We start from the raw sequence: 21,026 nt of genomic DNA on the forward strand, positions 1-21,026 counted from the left end.
AAGATCATCACCAGAGACTCAGCAATCTCCTCCCTCGCTTCCCACAGTAGCCTGGAATACATCCTGCCGGCCCCAGTGACTTATCCAACTTGCTTTACAAAAGTTTTAGCACATCCTCTTCCTTGATATCTACATGCTCAAGCTTTTCAGTCCACTACAAGTCGTCCCTACAATCCCCAAGATCCTCTTCTGTAGTGAATACTGAAACGGAGTATTCGTTAAGTACCTCTGCTATCTCCTCTGGTTCCATACACACTTTTCCACTGTCACACTTGATTGGTCCTATTCTCTGGTTGTTGACTACGGGAGGAATGCAGACAGGTTAACCCCAAGAGGTTCGGGACTTCTGTGTGTGTGAGGGCCTTCATAACTGATTCTGATTGCCAAAGTGACACCCTGTATGAAAACACGAAGCAGAATAGTGGAACAGCTCCAAGAAACTGAATACTCCATTGCTACCGCCACTTGGAAGAGTAGATTCTGAACAAAATCCAGGATGTGAAAGAAAGGTTCTAGTTAAAAAGAAAAGAACTAGGCAGAAAGAATTTACTAACCCTTGGAATGAGAATCCTGTTTCAAATATCCCCATTCAGTACTAATGAAGCTGAGGATCACTGCTGGAACACAAATCTCCTCATTAATAAGGCACTTGTGCTGTCAAGTAGATGCCATGACCTGTTAAAGTGAAGTTTAATTGGCAGAGCAAGCAATGCCATTATTTACCTTTCTGGGGGACATGCAATACAGCTGGCCAGAGTAGAAATTGGTTCAAAGTGATATTAGATTGATATCCAATCACATTTATTCTATCTATCTATGTAAGCCAACTTGAAGCTATTATTTCAGAAAATTCACTAACCATATCATTGTTGATTAAAATTGGTGTGTTAGTGAGAGCTCGCGTCTGCTAATTGCTTATTAGATACAACATATTAGCAAAGTAAATGTCTGAAATGAAACATTTCAGACATTTACTGAGGGAAGCAGGGACTAAACGTGCAAGAATTGGAGATTAACTGAAGTTGTGTCTGTAGGCCAGATTCCAATGTTTTACTTGTCCTTTAATTACTCTACACTTTTCAGCAGTCAAGCTTGTGCCTTTAAGGTTCTACATCCCTTTTTGATTAGTTTTACCACCAAAACAATTCAGATCACAGGAAAAGTGACCGCCTTAGGCAATGACATCAGTAAGCAGAGTATTTTTTTTTATTTTACCAATGCTGAAAAATCAAAAAATAGCAGGCTTATTTGTACACAGCACAAATGAATGCTTAATTAAACTCAAACAACAGGAATTCTGCAGATGCTGGAAATTCAAGCAACACACATAAAAGTTGCTGGGTCAGGCAGCATCTCTAGGAAGAGGTGCTGCCTGGCCTGCTGCGTTCACCAGCAACTTTTATGTGTGTTGCTTAATTAAACTGTTACCTGACCTCCTAAATGAGAACAACCTTTTCTTTTCCCCTTACCCTAAATGTCCCTTTCCCATTTAATTTGATGTAAGGACATGTTTTGTAATATCAGAAAATACCAGGGATCATATAAGCTTCTTTCTAGATTATCTCCTGTCTGTATCATTGCAGTTATTTTCAAACATTTTCTAAATTTATCCTGTTTGTTAAATACCTTTTTAAGCCTGGACAAGCTTTCAATTTCAAAGCTTTGTTGGGAATTTAATGTCTATTTTCTTAAATATATATATATATATATATATATATATATATATATATATATATACACTTGTTAATAAATACCAGGCTGTAAATTCTTTCACAGATCTTCATAGCGTATGAAATTCAGATTGAACAAGGGTAGCCCATTTGGCTCCATGAGTGTGTTTACAATTCAATGATAATAATTACTGATCCATTCTAACAGATCAAGCTCTCAGTCCTGAAATACACGCAACTCGAATACTCTCAAAGTACATGGCCTGAGAATATAGAACATGAATGTGCCCTTTAGTCTACAATGTCTGTATTGACAACAATGGCAATCTACACTGCATGTCTGCCTTAAGTGGTTCATACCCATCAATCCTCTGCCTGAGTATCTCTTAAACTTTGCTATCATATCTGCTTGCACAATTTCTGCTAAAATATTCAGGGCAACCACCACTCTCTGTGGATAAAAACTTGCCTCAAACATCCTTTCAACTTTCTCACTTTCATCTTAAAGCTATTGTCCCTAATAATTGATAATTCCTCTCTGAGAACAAGGATGGTCTATCTACCCTATCTGCGCCCCTCATGACTTTATATAGTCCACTTATTAAATATCCCTTCAGCATTTGAAACTCCAGAGGAAAAAAAATGCAAGTTTGTCAAATACCCTTGAATCCAGGTAACATCCTAGTGAAACTCTTTTGCACCCTCTCCAAGCTCTCCACGTTTTCCTGCAATGTGGTGACTGGAGCTGCACCCGATATTCCAAGTACGATCTAACTGAAGTATTGTACAGCTGCAACATGACTTCCTGACTTTTAAACTCATTGCCTGAGCCAATGAAGACAAACATACCAAACACCTTTTTTTAATACCCTCTACACTTGGGTTGCAACTTTAGTGGTGCTATGGATTTGCACCCCAAAAAATCTCTCTGTATGTTACTGTTCCCACAGTTCCTGCCCGTTACCCCATACTTTCATCTTATAATTGACCTTCCAACAAGTAACACATTATACATCCAGATTAAATTGTGCCATTCCTTGAGTTCTCTGCAAACTTGCTAATCAGGCTATTTACATTTTTGGTAAAATAGGTTGAACACGTGAATGTTGCCTGTTTGGGGCCTTGAACAGTGGTGAGGGAGGAAATGCAGAATATTGCTTTCCTTTCTTTTACTGGTCACAGATGGAGTAGGGGTAGAAGAAAACCAAAGATCTTGTGAACCAAACATAGAACTAGTGATACCTTCCACTCAATTGGCTTCACCTTTCACCGTCCAGTTTGTACTCCTTCTCCTCCACCCTCCCCCCCTTCTTATTCCAGCTTCTTCTCCCTTCCTTTCCAGTCCTGAAGAAGGGTTTTGGCCCAAAACAGAGAGTGTTTTTCATGAACGCTGCCTGACTTGCTGAGTTCTTCCAGCATTGCGTGCGTGTGTGTGGTGCTCTGGATTTTCAGCATCTGTAGAATTCCTCGTGTTTTTATTTTCTATTGTTGTGTTGCTTTTTGTGTGCTGTGTTGTTCTGCTGAACGTCTTCGGCATACTACATTGGCAGAGGAATGTGCAACGACACTTGCAGACTTCCCCCAGCACATCCTTGGGTGTGTTGGTTGTTGTATTTGTTTCACATTAAAAATGGCATATTTGGGTGTAGATGAGGCCGTGATAGTTGACAATTTCTCCATTGCTGAAACATTAATTGTAAAATCGTATGTGATAAAAAAATTTAAATGTGTGTCAAGGCTCCAGAAATCTCTTCTCATCTCACACAATAATCTCAGAGATCAATCCTCTCAGACTCTGAGGATTTATCCAAGACCTCCTACAGCTTGATATCAATATACCTTAAAGTACCACCTAACCACTGCCTGATCTTGCTGTCATCAGTGCCCTTCCCCTTGGTGAATACCAATGTTAAGTACTTATTTAGTATATTGTCCGTATCTTGCCTCCTTAGTACTGAAGTAGTCCTATCTTCTCTCTAGTTATCCTTTTGCTTTTGGTTTCTCTTTCCTATTTTCCTATTTAGCCCTCCCAAATCCCTGCTTATTTTTCCCTTTTCCTATATATTTCTGAAGGACCCTCGTTGAGTTCAGCTTCCTAAACCTTGTATTGGGTGGCGGAGTGAGATGTGTCTCTACCAAAGGAGGTGTAAGGCGTTCCTTCCCATCTGCTAGCCTGTAGATTACCCTTGAGCAAGGTGTAATACCTGCTTAGCCACACTATCAATGTCACGTGAAGCCATAGGAGCAGGTGATGGACAGTTGTATGAGCAGCTGGTGCATAACACTAGTCCTGGTTACTTGACCACTGATGCCAGGCAGACAATCACTGAAGAGAATTGATAACAGCTGGCGTAACTCACCTTGTAAAGACACTGCCCAGAAGGTGGCAATGGCAAGCCACTTCTGTACAAATATTTTCCAAGAACACGCATGGTCAAAGGCCATGATGGCACATATCATATGACAAGGCACACAATGATGATGCTGCTGAAACCTCATATCTGGTTCTTTCTACTGTGTGACTAAATTGCAACCTCTCTCATGAATCCAGCCAACCTTTTTTTTTTAAAAAGACATTTTGCTGCCTCTAAGATCAAAATGGAGAAGAAGGCTCTTGAAGTGCTCAAAGATAGAATTGATATAGATGGGTACTTAGCAGGCAGTATAGATGTAATGGTCCAAAGGGCTTATCTTTGTATTATCTAATGGTTCTGTCACCTCTTAATCTTCTAAACACTAGTAAATGCAGACCAAGTTGATACAATCTTTCCATATAGGTCTGTTTTAAGGCACACATTCATCCAAGCTTATCAGCCAAGCTTATAACTGAATACCGTGGTCTTAATTTTGTCAAACTTGTTGTGTACCTTGAACACACACTCAACATTTACACTGTCAATTTAGTATTTTTGTTGATCCGGTTTCTGACGGTAAACATGTACTAAACAAATATTCCAAGTTGTCTGCTGTGCAATCTAGCAGCTGATATCCAAGTATCCTGTCATTGTGCTACTACCACTGAATAAGAGATGCAAGTTGACATTTAATGCTGTTTAATACAAGTGATCTAATCTAACCTGTGATTTTTGACTGGTACTTACCTGGCACAGATTTCTGCAGACCACTATTTACTTAGTTAAACAGCTTTCACTTATCCTAATGGAAGATTGGTTGCTTTAGTTCTTGTTTGGAGTTAGGGAAAGGGAACTGGATTTTCCAGTATAAACACAAGGTACCAACTCACACACCCACATCTCCTGGAATTTAAGTTTGGTAAACATCAGCATGGTCTTAAGACACTTTCCGAAATCACCTCAGTTTCAACTATAAAAGACCCAACTGTTCACTGTTCTGAGAAAGTATCATATTGGCTGAAGAGTTCTGGATATTTAACCACAATAGATATGGTCGTTTGATCCCATTTTTAACCACAGTATTCCGGTATTTATTTATGTGGGAGAGCTTCTTTAGAAAGTTAATAGAATTATCACCATTTCATAGAGAAATATCAAAGCTCAATGTCTAAATATCAAGGATGGGAACAAGAAGCAACATCTTGTGAAGAATGAGTTCTCACAGAAGACTTCTGGGCTTAAGGGAAGAAAATCTTTCACACAGTGTTACAGGTCTGGAGGCGTTCCACACAGTTGAAGCTTGCATTAATTTTATCTATTTTTTTCTGGTTTATGTGCCTGCTTGTTGATCCTAGGATTGTGGTCTGGCCAAAGCGTTTTATCCCACAATAAATCTTACTCTATTTAAAAGCCGTCTTGCTAGATTTGACCCCAGGCCCTAATACACAAGAACCTTTCATTATACAATCTTTGTTCAAATCTGGCTGCATCAAATGGAAGCTCTAAGGCAACATCCACACCAGAGTAGTTCCTCAGAGAGGGAAGGTTAAGATGGCTATTTTTAGGTGTTGCTTTAATTGCAGTTGGATGTGCAAGATAATTCCTGCAGCTTTATAATTCAATGTCTTCCATCTATAAGAACCAGTTAAGATTGCTGACACTATATAAAAATCTTCTTCAGCAAATAACATGTTCCCTTACCACGGGTGGAACTAATACACTGATATCCAGGTATCCTGCAAAAGATGTTATGTTCATAGTAGCAGTTTCGGCGCAAGTATGCAATATGTTGGTAGATTTCTGATATTTATATTTCTCACTGCTTTGTTTCTTACCTTTGAGCCAATGAGTGTGTACAGCCATTGGATACTCTCATTGTGGCCTATCACCCCATTCATTCCATCCACATAGAGCATAATCTGGCCAAGGGCTGCAGAAACAAAATGCATCACACTTATTTAAAACTCTAGGGAAATCATAGTGGGGCACAAAGAAATAATTTGAAAAAGAAACAGCCTTTTTAAAATCAACTATTTAAACAAAACAAGCACTATTGATTCTCATAAAGTCAGTAATTCCATGCAATTTAGACCAGTATTATGATATATCTTCCAATAATAATTAACAAATGGCATTAACAAGTATTAAGATTGCATAAGCCTCACAAACATATCAGTTTAACATACAGAAGTCCTTTGTCCTAGTTTGATTGATCTATGGTTTTAACCACTCTTATACAGACCATAAATATTTCAACTACGACCCATGGGCTTTGCTGCAAAAGATGAAGTCAATAGCCTCAGTTCATTAGCCAGCAGCAGAATTATGGTTTATTCTAAGAATTGAACTAAACTGAAGGCCACCAAGTGCCTGTTGGTGCAGTTCAGTTTCTGGACCGAGCTTTAGGAGTTGCGCGAAATCAAGCAGCCTCCAAAATGAGCTGTAGATCTAGCATCCAGATGATACACTTTATCACGGGGGGATGGGGGGAATCCTCACAACATTCTTTCTACTTCTTTCCAACAATATATCTTGATTACCTTGTAACTATGGGTACTGGTTACGGGTGAAAGTAAGGTGACATCATGCATTGGTATTAAAGTGCCAAAAGCAATTGACAAAGATGGGCTAATAGGTTGTCTTTACCATTACTTTCGCCCTGATTTTTTTTCAAAAGTTCCCCTTTTTGGAAGAAGTATAGTAAAAGGTTGTGGGGATGTGGGAGGAGATAGAAAGAGTGAAGAGAGTAAAAGCTAACTAATGCAATCATAAAAGTGGCAATGTCTATCCTCATTAGGTGAAGAACAGTGATCGTTGGTAAGGAACTTCTGACAAAAAGGCATAAAATACAGTGTTGCTCTTTCATTCTCTCCTCCCATTCACTGCAGTCAGGCAAAGAGAAATCTAGTTCTGATAAAGATCAGCCTACGTGTGAAAAATCACCCAGAGAGCGGTGGATATATGGAATGCTCTGCCCCAGAAGGCTGTGGAGGCCAAGTCTCTGAATACTTTCAAGAAAGAGATGGATAGAGCTCTTAAAGGTAGCGGAATCAAAGGTTATGGGGATAAGGTAGGAACTGGATACTGATTGTGGATGATCAGCCATGATCACAGTGAATGGCGGTGCTGGCTCGAAGGGCCGAATGGCCTACTCCTGCACCTATTGTCTATTGTGTAGGTGTGTCTTTAAATTGAGATCAAAGCATGCTAATTTGTTTTGTGATAATCATGAAAATAAACAAAGCCATGAACAGTTGTGGAGAAAAATCTGCAAAAATAATTTTTTGGAAAAAGCTTTATAAAGTTAGAGTAGAGCTAAGCTGTTTGCTGTAATAAGGTTAAGAATCAACTTTCATTTTATAATTTCCTTATTATCCTTGAGGAACACAGTGCCTAGAAAGCATATCAGGAACTTCAATGGAATAAGTGAAAAAAATTGGGAAAAAAATGACCTTTTCTGTTTCAAGGACTAGTTTTAGACAAGGAAATTTTATTTCCTATAGCCAAGACCCCAATTGCTAGAGGAGAAAACGTGGCCATCAGTTTAGGATCCAGTGATCCTTCACAGAAATCTTCAGTTGACCATAAACTTCAGAATATGAGCACTTGGGAATGAAAGCTTGATAATTTAATTTTGTCATGTGCTACAGAACACTGGAGGAAAAAAAGTCTGAAATGAAACCTTTCTTTCTTATTTTTTTTCTGTTTTTTTTAGGTAGGGGTATGTTACGGGGGAAGGGTTAAGGGGAGGGGAGAGTAGATATTATTCTATGTAATTAAATTTGAAAATTGAATAACATTTTTAAATTAATAAAATAATTCAAAAGGTTGATAAAATTTTCTAAAACACATTAGAAATTGGTTTTAGGTGCAACAAGAGGCATCTTTAAATTCACTCCTGTTCACCAAACCACGCGTAAATTATAGTCACATTGGAGTGATTAAAATAAATAAAGGTGTTTAATTAAATACTGTTTTATTAGTTCAAGTAGTTTCTGCCTAATTCAGTGGGTGTTTATGTCAATCCTTTATGGGTAAATGTTTGATTCTAATCATTTCAGTGTGGCATTAATTTCAAACATTCCCTTCCCCATTTTCAGTTTATCACCTTGTCATATACTTAGCATCTACTTCGTCATTATGTTCCCCTTTGGCGCAAGTTCACACATTTTCTGTCTTTAAAGCCCTCCTCTTCTTAAATATCTTTCTATTCAACACCATTCATGCATAAGTATCTATCAGTTAAATTCATGTTCCCACATGGTACACTTTGCATTGACCACCTATGGCACTCATGGCTGTAACAAAGAAATAATTTGATAATTATACAAAGCCTGGTGACAAAAAGCAGTTGTTATTTACTGGTACACTGCCTTTCAAACTATCCTCCACACTTGTGTAGTATTGACAATAGATGCTCATTCTCTAGGCAAATACAAGACTGGAGTTGCTCTGAAGGAAGCAGGATTTAGTTATGCATCTTCACAGTTTTGTTCCTTCTATTCCACATCTTTTCTTGCTCAGATTAGATAAGAAATGTGTATCACAAGGTAAGACTTTGGTGTACGTTTATACTTTTCTGGCCCTGCTCTCAATAGCACCGCTATAGAAACTGTGTGAGATCTAACAGGCCCCACTAAGAAACGTTGACAGCTCATAAAATAATGATGAATATATACAGAATGTGCCTCAGTGGTTGGTCATATTAAGGCTTCATTTCTTTGTTTGTACAAATCCTCCCAGTATGAACTGGCCTTGTATCCTTAATCTAAATATTAAATCTACTGTGATTAGTATGTGCCTGGCAAACAATTGTCATCTTTCAGCTGTTGTCATGTCAGTACTCATGACAGCTATGAGCTGAAGATAACAAATAGGTTAAAGTACAGTATGTATTCCACTATTGAAGAAAATCAGGGTAACAAGCATTGGCAGATTTCAGCCTTCTAACAGGCTTCAAGACAAACCACTTCAAGCAAAGTTACACAATAACTCAGAGATACAAATTCCTCTAATTCCAAGGTTTCTTAAATTTGTCAAACCCCAATTACATATTTGTATCTTTTGCCAGCTTTATTCCCATATCCTCTGGCACTATGCAAAATAATCTTATTAGTGCAACCGAAGTACATCTGGTGCCCAACCAATAAATCTTTTTAGTCTATGCATTAACCATGAATGTGATATCTAGTACATTATGAAATATCTCTGAATCTACATGGATGGCTGGATATTTTAATAATAATAATAATAATAAGTACCTTATTGATCCTGAGTGGGAAATTATTTTAGTGGGGTATTTGTCACTCAAGTGCACAGAGATCCCAAATGTCAACCATGAACCCTGTAATCCACATGGCATTGTTCATGATTTACTTATTTATTGCGATACAGTGTGGAATAGGCCTTTCCAGCTCTTAGAGTCTCTCTGCCCAGCAATCTCCAGATTTAATCTTAGCCTAATTATAGGATAATTCACAATGACCAAATAACTTGCCAACCAGTATGTCTGTGGGAAGAAACCGGAGCACCTGGAGGAAACCCATGCGGTCACAGGGAGAATGTACAAACTCCTCACATGCAGCAGCAGGAATTGAACCTGAGTTGCTGGAACTGTAAAGCATTGTGCTAACCACTATGCTGCCCTGCCGCCATATTAATTTCTTTCATTAAATTGTAGTCACTGACATTAAGTTGTGTAATGCATATTAAACAACTGAATTTCAGTGACTAGGCACGGCACTAGTTAATCTAAGACTTTACAGCGCCTGCGTTCACGGTTCAAATAACGCCACTGTAATGTCTGTACGTTCTCCCTGTGACCTTGTGGGTTTCTCCTGGTCCTATGGTTTCCTTCCACATTTGAAAGACATAAGGATGAAGTAAGATGTGGGCATGCTATATTGGCATTTGAAACATGATGACACTTGCTTCTTCTTCATGATGCACATCTTCAGACTGTAACGGTCACCGACTCAAATGACCTATTTCACTGTGTTTTGATGACTTGATGTACATTTTGACAAATAATGCTAATCTTTTACATAAACATGCAGCACAACAGAATTTCTATACTACTAATTTTATTTTTATTTAGAGATACAGCACGGTAACAGGTCTTTTCGGCTCAACAAGCCCGCATGGACCAATTACACACATGCGACCAATTAACCTACTAATCCATGTGTCTTAGACACAAGAAATTCTGCAGACTCTGGAAATCCATATTAACATACAAAACATACTTGAGGAACTCAGCAGACCAAGCAGCATCTATCGAAAGGAATAAGGAGTCGATGTTTCAGGCTGAGACTTTTCATCAGGACTAAAAAGGTAGGGGGGAGAAAGCTAGAGCAGGTATGTGGGGGGAGGGGGGGTGATAAACCAATACATCTTTGGAAATTGGGAGCATGACACTAACCACTACGTTACTGAGCTGCCCCAATCTTGCAGGCCTTGAGTTAAGATTAATGGGCATCGTCCAACAATTTGAGAGACACCTTTCTAGAGTGAGCTTACGAACTATTCCAAACAGTGTGGAAGAAATTCTGTAATTCTCTTCTACAAACACCTTTTTAGGTCAGTTATTAGTTTCAAACCTGAGAACTTGCAAGTGTTGTATACTCTTTCCAGCAAATATTAATTAAAAAAAGACATTTTAAACTATTGAATGAACATTTGCAACTTTAGGAGTAAGCTGGGGTGGGGGAACTTGTGCACAATTTTGATAAGTGATTAAGAACTTGAGATGTTCCATCCTTCTTGAAGTCTGCAGTTTAACCACAAGATCTATTTTAGGCAACACCCTCCCAATTGCCATCCACTATAATAGCTTGAATGCACATATCTACAATTTTAAAGCATAGACAAACTATGTATAGGTGCCAATGAGCATAATGAACACCTGGGCACCATTATTGTCATTTGGAGCCTCCCAGATATTGTAGAGCATTGTGCACAGATATGTTGAGCAGACATATACAGCATGTGAAGTAGACCTTACCGTGATAGACATTAAAGATCACTTAAATCACAGAAACCTCAGTAAGGTGAGTGATAGGATTTAACCCTCTTAAGGATTGCTCCCTACAAATCACAAGGCCATGGCTCAACGCAGTCTCCAAAGACAACTGCCAAGACAATACTGACTAGGAACTTGCTTTAGCGAACATCTATCTCTTGAATAGTTAGCACTTGTACTAAAGACATAATGCATGAACTGTTGCCCAAAATCTGATGGTAAAAATTGACTGGGTTTCTGCCTACATTTTCATGGCTTTGCACCTTTCTCTCTAGTCATCCAGATCTACTTCCATTTATTCCAATCTACCGATGGCTCAATAAAGAATCAGCAAAACAGTCCAATGAACCTCCCTTTAAACATGATAATAATTAACAAATAAACATTGAACATAAAACTATAACCTATAATAACCAATAAGCAAAGTTTAAAATAAAAGATAGAACATTAGGAAATACTCAGCAAATAAGGCAATGTTTGTGGAAAGAGAAACCAAGTTAATCATCAGGTTGTTGAGCTCCATCGCATTTGGCAATATTTGAGTGTTACCACACTTTGATTGGGCACTGAAAATCAATGCATTAACAAAAGAGATTCAGAAAGGATTAAATGCCACTATGTTTGAGATCAAAGCTGCAATGCGAGAAATTAGGTGGTCTCATAAACCATTTGAGAAACTCTCCCATAACTTTAATTTGTCCAAATCAGATAGTTGTCCTGGAAACACTCCCAGTCTTCAATTCTTTCTACATTACGAAGGAAGTTTTAACATTCAATGCTATTTCTTCAACTTACAATAAAAACAAGATTTGGAATCTACCTATTTATCTCCAGATGTCCTTGTCCACTGATCATCACCAGACTGAAGGACATTAAGGGCCAAGTAAAGTAAAGTAAGAATTACTTTTCTTCACTTCTCACTTGTCCGTAAGCAGAACTTTTAAGAACTTTGAAGTAGAGTCAGGGCACACCTCAGATAACTCTGCTACTGCCTCAACACGTGTTCATACTTTAACATAGCACTGGCAGAATATTGCTTTTGATCAGCCCATGCAAATTAAAACTAGGTGCAAGTAGAATGTCAAATGTCTTTTAAGCTTTAAAAATAAGTCAAAATTATCAAATATATTTTGTGTATATTAATTCTTATTAGATATTTTATGGTCTTGTGTTTCTTGCTTGTAAAAGCTGTTTTTAAAAAAAATTGACATTTGAAGCCAGAGGCTATTCTTCAAAAGGGATAATATGTAATAAAATACAAACACATTATTTTTAGCAGGTTGGTTTATTACTCAATGGTGCCTGAAGACAAATTGTGTTCTATAACATGCATACCGATATACAGGAGGCTACACCGGGAGCACCGAACACAATATATGACTCCAACAGACTCACAGGTGAAGTGTCGCCTCACCTGGAAGGACTGTTTGGGGCCCTGAATGGTAGTACAGGAGGAAATGTAGGGCCTCCTGTATATCAGTGAGACTCGACATAGAATAGGATACCGCTTCGCTGAGCACCTACGCTCCGTCCGCCAAAACAAGCGGGATCTCCCAGTGGCCACCCATTTTAATTCCACTTCCCATCCATGGCCTCCTTCATTGTCGTGATAAGGCCACACTTACGTTGGGCGAACAACACCTTATATTCCATTTGGGTAGCTTCCAACCTAATGGCATAGATTTCTCAATCTTCCAGTAATGCCTCCCCTCCGCCTTTACCATTTCCTATCCCCTTTTCCCTCTCTCACGTTATCTCCTTGTCTGTCCATCGCCTCCCTCGTTGCTTCATCCCTCCCCCTCTAAGTTTCACCTATCACCTGGCGTTTCTCTCTCCCCTCCCCACACCTTTCAAATCTGCTCAACTTTTTTGCTCCAGTCCTGCCGAAGGGTTTCAGCTTGGTGCGTCGACTGTACTTGTCTTCCTTATAGATGCTGCCTGGCCTGCTGAGTTCCTCCAGCATTTTATGTGTTGCTCATATTTCCAGCATCTGCAGATTTTCTCTTGTTTGTGATTTTTTTTTCTTTGTTTTATGTGCCACAGGGATCAGTGCAGGGTCCATTGTTATTTGTCATCTATATCAATGATCTGGATGATAATGTGGTAAATTGGATCAGCAAGTTTGCTGATGATACAAAGATTGGAGGTGTAGTAGACAGTGAGGAAGGTTTTCAGAGCCTGCAGAGAGACTTGGACCAGCTGGAAAAATGGGCTAAAAAATGGCAGATGGAGTTTAATACTGACAAGTGTGAGGTATTACACGTTGGAAGGACAAACCAACGTAGAACATACAGGGTTAATGGTAAGGCACTGAGGAGTGCAGTGGAACAGAGGGATCTGGGAATACAGATACAAAATTCCCTAAAAGTGGCGTCACAGGTAGATAGGGTCGTAAAGAGAGCTTTTGGTACATTGGCCTTTATTAATCAAAGTATTGAGTATAAGAGCTGGAATGTTATGATGAGGTTGTATAAGGCATTGGTGAGGCCGAATCTGGAGTATTGTGTTCAGTTTTGGTCACCAAATTACAGGAAGGATATAAATAAGGTTGAAAGAGTGCAGAGAAGGTTTACAAGGATGTTGCTGGGACTTGAGAAACTCAGTTACAGAGGAAGGTTGAATAGGTTGGGACTTTATTCCCTGGAGCGTAGAAGAATGAGGGGAGATTTGATAGAGGTATATAAAATTATGATGGGTATAGATAGAATGAATGCAAGCAGGCTTTTTCCACTGAGGCAAGGGGAGAAAAAAACCAGAGGACATGGATTCAGGGTGAGGGGGGAAAAGTTTAAAGGGAACATTAGGGGAGGCTCCTTCACACAGAGAGTGGTGGGAGTATGGAATGAGCTGCCAGACGAGGTGGTAAATGCGGGTTCTTTTTTAACATTTAAGAATAAATTGGACAGATACATGGATGGGAGGTGTATGGAGGGATATGGTCCGTGTGCAGGTCAGTGGGACTAGGCAGAAAATAGTTCGGCCCAGCCAAGAAGGGCCAAAAGGCCTGTTTCTGTGCTGTAGTTTCTATGGTTTCTATTGTCTCTGATCCAGTGTTCAGTATTTCTCACAAAAATAATTAAGCAAATAATCTGATTTATGCTGTGTAAGGCTATGTAAAGAACTATTCCTTATCATCTTTAAATGCCCCATAATGCTTTGTAATCAAGTACTTTTAAATCACAGTCACCAAGGCACAGCAAGGAATCTATTAGCCATTTGAGCACAAATTCCTGTAACTAATAATAGTGAGCGAACAATTTACTTTTAGATTTTGCCTCTAGACAGTGGACATAACTCTCCTTCTCTTTTCCACAATTTCGCAAGATATATCCAACTAAAAGCTTAATAGATTATGATACAGAAAAGTGTTTCGAGGGATATCTGCTAGACAGCTGGATGCTGAGAACTGTGAAGCAAAGCATTTGGTGAGAGCAAATAATACAGAAATTACACAGCACTAAAAAAAAAAGAACAACAAAGAGACTTTAGAATGCTTGTCCACAGTTCCATAAAGTTAGCAAGGGTATGTCAAAAAGATGATTAAGATGTTTGTGATATTTGTCTTATCTGGACAAGATATGGAACAAATGCAGGAAAGTCATGCTAGAAATGTATAAAAGCATTAACTAAGCCACTATGTAAAGGGATCTCACAAGAAGGATAAGATATTCATTATTTTCACCTCATCAGGAGAAAGGCTGTACCAATCTGGTCAATAAAGTGAAATTGATTATAATTGGCACCTTATTTATTTATTGAGATACAGCATGGAGTAATCCCTTCCGGCCCTTTGAGTCACACCGCCCACCAAACCCTTGATTTAATCCTAGCCGTCACAGCCATTATAATGACCAACTAAACTACCAACCGATAGCTCTTTGGACTGTGGGAGGAAACCGGATCATCCGGAGGAAACCCATGTGGTCACGGGGAGAACATACAAACTCCTTACAGGCAGTGGCAGAAATTGAATCTGGGTCTCCTGTATTGTAAAGCATCATGCTAACCACTAGGCCATTGTGCTGCCCTATATACTCATCACTATTGAATGAGACAACTTAATGATTTAAATGAAACCCACTCATGCCTATTATTTATTTGAACTTGGCTTCAGAGAAAAATAAAGGAGAAGAAACACATGTCCAAAATATGTTTCACAGATGTGGAAGTTGAGGAGAAGCAGCGAGGAAAAATGCAATGTAACAATAATGATAAACGTGCTTTTCTTTTGCAAGGGACCAGTGTATGATGCCCCTAAATCAGAGTAGTTGTACAGCAACGTTCCAATATGTGAACTCCACAGAGATATTTTCTTATTTTAGGAAGCTTCCCCATCCTGTATTGAATGGTCTTTGATTGGCATCTACCCACAACAGTACCATGCTGACCTGAAAAACCTCAACACTACCTCAAAGTATATTTCCTTTTTTTTTTGTAGAACTTGAACTTTTTATGATTATTTAGTTTAGTTTTTGTGCACACACATGTATGCAATTTATGTTAATTTACAATTGTCATGTTTGTTATGTACTGTGCTGATGCAAAAATCTAATTTTCTTTGCCCATGCATGCCTATTACAATAGAGTTGAATGACACATCACCCCACTTCAGCACTAGTCTAGCTCTATAGAACTCGGATATGCTGTGTTGAGTTGGGATAGTAACTGGGAATTGTTTTAAAATTAATATTTAGTGTTAACTGCTGAGTTAAGTGAAAGAACATAATGGGAAACAATTACGCGCAGGCAACTTCATCTCGAAGATACAGAAAATTTCAGAATCTGCCTTAGATACGGAATGTACAGTAATTTCTGCCAGCTTCTGGCAATTGCACAGAACACGCAGATAGCGCTTCTCACTCACACACAAAAAAACAAGTCTGGAAAATCAATCCATCCCACCCCTACTTCACACCCCACCCCATGTACAGAATTATCAATACTGAACAAATATCAGAAGTGTTTGAGATAAGGAAAAAAGGAAGCCATGCATGCCCACTTAAACAAATGAAGTGGTGTTTACTTAATCTTAGAGAGATAAGTTAAATAGGCTGACTCATGGCCAAAATGGTTAACAGGTAACTGAGCCCCTCGCATTAATATACAGCCAGGAATTCTGAACGATCACAAATTTGCAGCAATTATTTATCCATCAATGGAAAACGTTCAGAGCAGAAATAAGTAATGGAAAAACTCAGAAAAAAAATAATTTATCATTGCAAGCAAGGAAACATGATAATTCTCCAACTACCCACTTTAGAATCTTAAAAAAATACTTGTAGTATTACAATGGACATCAATACAAGTAACATATGGATGGCACAAATTGTTCAAGTTCAGTACAGCATGTATTTTCTTCAATGCATTATTAACCTGCTTCTAAAGACTGATTGCCACAGCTACCTTAACTATACGTCTTCACACCTGTCTCAAAGTTCAAGTTTAATTGTCATTCAATCATACACGAAAACCCATGAATATAGCCCATCACAGCAGCATTATTCCTGTAAAAATCCTATTCCCTTTTCTCAGTTCCTTCATCTCTGTGCCCAGGATGAGGCTTTCTTTTCCAGGGACAGTGCTTCCCTTCCTCCACCATTGATGCAGCCTTCACCTGAATCGCCTCCATCCCCAACTTCTGCATTCACCCCATATTCCCGCCACCTTAGAGCTCTTCTTGTCCTAACCTACCACCCCATGAGCCTTTGCATCCAACACATCACTCTCCGCATCTTTCGTCACCTCCAAAGGGATCCTACCACCAAACACATCTTTACTTCCCCCCACTCTCTGCTTTCCACAAAGATTCCCTCCGTGACTCCTTTTGCCCATTTGTCCCGCTGTGCTAACCTCCCTCCTGGCACTTAACCCTGCAAGTGGCCAAAGTGCACCACCTGCCCATTCACCTCCTCCCTCTCCTCCATTCAGGGCCCCAAACTGTCCTTCCAGGTGTGGAAACACTTCATCTGTGAATCTTTTGGGGTCATCTATTAAATCTGGTGTTCCCAATACTGGTGAGACCTACTGTAAGTTGGGGGATCACTTTGTTGTGCACCTCCACTCCATTCTCCAAAAGTGGAATTTCCCGGTGGCCAACCGCTTTAATTCCAATTCCCATTGCTGTCCTGACATATCAGCCCGTGGCCTCCTCTTGAACCACTCTCAGGGTGGAGAGGCAATACCTCATATTCGATCTGGATAGCCTCTAACATGATGGAATGAACATTCATTTCTCCTTCTGGAATGTTTTTCCCCCCTCTTCCTCTAATCCCCACACCTGCCTCTTACCTCTTCTCACCTGCTTTTCCCCTCCCCATAGAGGCCATCCTTCTTCCCCTTCTCCCATGGTCCAGTCTCCTTTCCTATCAGATTCCTTCCTCTCCAGCCCTTTAACTTTTACCTTTTGCACCAACATGGCTTCACTTGTTACCTTCCCCTCTCCCCTCATTTTTATTCTGGCGTGCTCGCCATTCCTCTCCCGTCCAGAAGAAGAGTCGCAGCCCAAAATGTCGACTGTTTATTCATTTCCATGTATGCTGCATGACCTGCTGAGTTCCTCCAGCATTCCATGCGTGTTGCTATGGACTTCCAGCATCTGAAGAATTCCAGTGTCTAAACATATTTTCAATCTTTAATGGCAAGTAGCAGATCAATATCCTAAAAACAGATCTGTTTTCTGTGTGATTGTTGAGAGAATGATCCTGATTTGGAACCACGCCACACCCAGTATCCTTACATCTTGCAATCTTGTATATCCACTTCAAAAGGCAAATTTAGTGCCAAAGAGTAGGAATATTCTGACATCAGCACCTTCCAAATACTGCTAAAAATGCCAGCTCTCTTCAATTGGAACTTAACCCAGAACTGGTTGCATACTCAGAGTCTGGAAAGAATTGTACACAATAGGTAAAAGCTGTTTTAGTATCATCTTTCAAGGGGGAATTTGAGAAAATATTAAAAATGAAAAAGTAGAACAATCATGGCCAAGATAGGTTTTGCATGGCCCTAAGACCAATACGTATTGCCCTTAGCAGCCATGTTCTGGTACTCTCTTTGACAACAAATTTGGATAGAGTGTACAAGGACTCAGAACTAGCAATATGGCAAAGTTAGGAAGGTGTGCAACATGAAAAGTACTCTCATGTACCTGATACCAGAGTCCATCCTGATGGGAGAGGTTGTGGGTTTGTGAGGAGCTGTCAGGTGACTCTGCACATGTATTGCAGATGGCATACACTGCTACCGCTGTGCATTAATGGTGGAAGGTGCACTCCCAGGGAGTTTGAAACTGTTCAGTTTCCACCACTGTGGCTTCGCTGTAAAGAAGGGTTCCAGTGCTGCAATTTCTTCTTTCATTGGTAACCATCTCCTTTGTCTTGTTGACATGGAGGAAGAAGTTATTTGCCTAGCACCAGACCTCGCGCTCTTCCACTTCCTCTCAGTAGGCCGTCTCATCATTGTTGGTGATGAGCCCCACCTCTGTTGTGTCATCGTCAAACTTGACAATGTGATGACTTGGCTGTTCGGCCGTGCCGTCGTGTCTGGGCAGAGTGTACAGCAGGAGATGGAGGAGCTGTTGTGCATCTTAACTATCCGAAGTCTGTTCAATTTGAAATCCAAGTTGCATAGTGGTGTAGTTAGACTGAAGAGGAGGAGTTTGTTCACCAAAGTCTGTGGGACAGTGGTGTTGAATGCTGAACTGAACCAACTAAACTCCCTACATGCAACATTCAAACAACTGAACTCACTACTACAGTCGATACATCGTAGATCGTAAGAGTGTATGAACAATGCTCACCAGGATGCTGTCTAAAAAGGGAAAGTACAATGAAAAACTTAATAAACTGCAAATAACAAAGCAATGTAACGCATTACCAAACCAGAGCAAAAGAGATGAAACACCTTGTTTCCAGTGGTTCATGACAAGTGGCAAAAGGCACAAAAGTAAATGTAAAAAATCTTCACAAGGGCAGAAGGAATTCCTCACTGCGCAGGTCAAGCAGCATTGGGGGGTTGGAATGGGATGGGGGGGGTGGTTAGAATTATTGACATTTCAGGTTAAAACCCCACAGGGCACAAGTACAAATGCCACTCAATATGAACAAAATATAATTTGACAAAACAATGGCAACCCAGGAATTGTAGTAACAATTATTTGTAAAAAGGAAAAGTTAAAAAATGATTCCCTGCCAAGTGTAAGCACCTTAGACCTCAGTAACTTCAATGCAGTTACCAAAACTTCACTGTCTGTGGTAAATGGCATCCAGGTTGATTTGCACTCCATGAGAGAAAAATAGCAAAATAAACATTTCAGCACCGTGTTTTTGTATGAAACCTACAAACTTTACAGCAGGAACAGAAAGTAAGGCTGCATCATACTTCCCCTTAAAAATGTGACATCTTCTGGAATTTGCAAAAAAATAGTTGATCAAACGCATTATACAAGCATAATACATCCTCTCTCACTTAGTGTCGTGAATTCACAGATCACTTTCACACCTAATCCCATCTCTATGGTGAGAACAAATAATTTACAAACCATAAAATAAAACCAGGAATACCAGAGGATCATACTTTCCAACCTTTCCTTGTTTGTCCAAAGAGAACCTGTTCATATCTGAGGTGTTAGTCCAGTTACAATCAGACAGACGTTAAACGGGAACCTTGGCCATAACTAAACATCTAAGCTTTGTGACGAATAACATTCTAGTATCTCAGTACTTTAATCCACCAGAATGGCATTCTCATCTCTCAGTCAAGCAATCAGCCTGCAATTTGTAACGGGAGCACAGCACAGATATCTGCCAGGTCAGTCTTCAAAAGAATCAGTCAATGAAAAGAAATACAGATCCTTTCAGTGATTTTGAAAGGCATATTTGTGCACACTGGGATTAATACCCAAATGGTTTTATTGACTATTTTATCAAAAAAGTACCAGTAATCTGCCCAAGCTGTGCAAGAGGATTAAAATTATTGACCAGGTCATGCATGAGTGCATTTGATCACAAGTTGCTTAACTGTCTACTGCCTCACATCAAACAACCTCTTTATCATCAGTACTGGGCAAGTTGAGACAACTTCTCACTGCCTTGCCTTGATTTTGTTGTATGCATCTTTGATCTCTCACAGGTGATCTGTTCCATACTCCCCAGACAAATCACCCATACTATGCGGAGCTAAAGCATTTTCATTCAACACTGTTGCCCAACTGATTGTCTGGAGTGGCAAAAGAAAGTGACAATATTATGGGCAAAGCCTACTTATTTGTCCCAGTAACAGCATACAACTTGCAACATAAATCAAGTAGCTCTTCAGAAGATACAATGAAACTGGAAATTAAACATTGTTCAAGGTTTAAGAAACTGGTACATTTTCTTTAACACAGTGCTGTTAAGAATATTTCCTTTAACTTGTGTTCAAGAAAAAGAACCGAATTATGTTACGGACAAAATGCTGGTGACAGAATTTATTTTCTGCTTCTCAAATGTGAGGAATCAGAATCACCTGCTGATGTCATGAAATTAGTTGACCCTGCGGTAGCAGTACAATGCGTTACATAATAGAGAAAAGGCTGAATTACAGTGTGTATGTGTGTGTGCGTGCGCGCGCACACATACACACACACACACACACGCACACGCACACACACACACACGTAAAAAGATTAAATTAAATAGGTATAGCAAAAACAGAAATAAAAAAGTAGGGAGGTAGTGTTCATGGGTTCAATGTCCGTTCAGGAATTGGATGGCAGAAGGAAAGAAGCTGTTCCTGAATCATCGAGTGCATGCCTTCACACTTCTGTACCTCCCTCCTGATGGTAGCAATGAGAACAAGAAATGACCTGGGAGTCTGGGGTCCTCAATGATGGACACCACCTTTTTGCGGCATTGATCCTTGATGATGTCCTGGATACTACGGAGGCTGATGCTCATGATGGAGCTCTGTAAGTTTACAACTCTCTGCAGCTTATTTCAATCC

The 21,026-nt window shown here is 39.6% G+C and overlaps 1 protein-coding gene across 5 annotated transcripts in view; it reads right to left on the minus strand.

The window, feature by feature from the left end:
- Positions 1–21,026, minus strand: part of fhod3b (formin homology 2 domain containing 3b) — a 591,169-nt gene that overhangs the window by 243,387 nt on the left and 326,756 nt on the right. For all 5 annotated transcript variants that reach the window (XM_063069714.1, XM_063069715.1, XM_063069713.1 and 2 more), the window contains exon 6: positions 5,860–5,954. In XM_063069714.1, coding sequence (XP_062925784.1) covers positions 5,860–5,954 — 95 coding nt within the window. The remainder of the gene's footprint in view (positions 1–5,859; positions 5,955–21,026) is intronic.

The sequence above is a fragment of the Mobula hypostoma genome, chromosome 17 (assembly GCF_963921235.1).
Source record: "Mobula hypostoma chromosome 17, sMobHyp1.1, whole genome shotgun sequence".
Lineage (NCBI taxonomy): Eukaryota > Metazoa > Chordata > Chondrichthyes > Myliobatiformes > Myliobatidae > Mobula > Mobula hypostoma.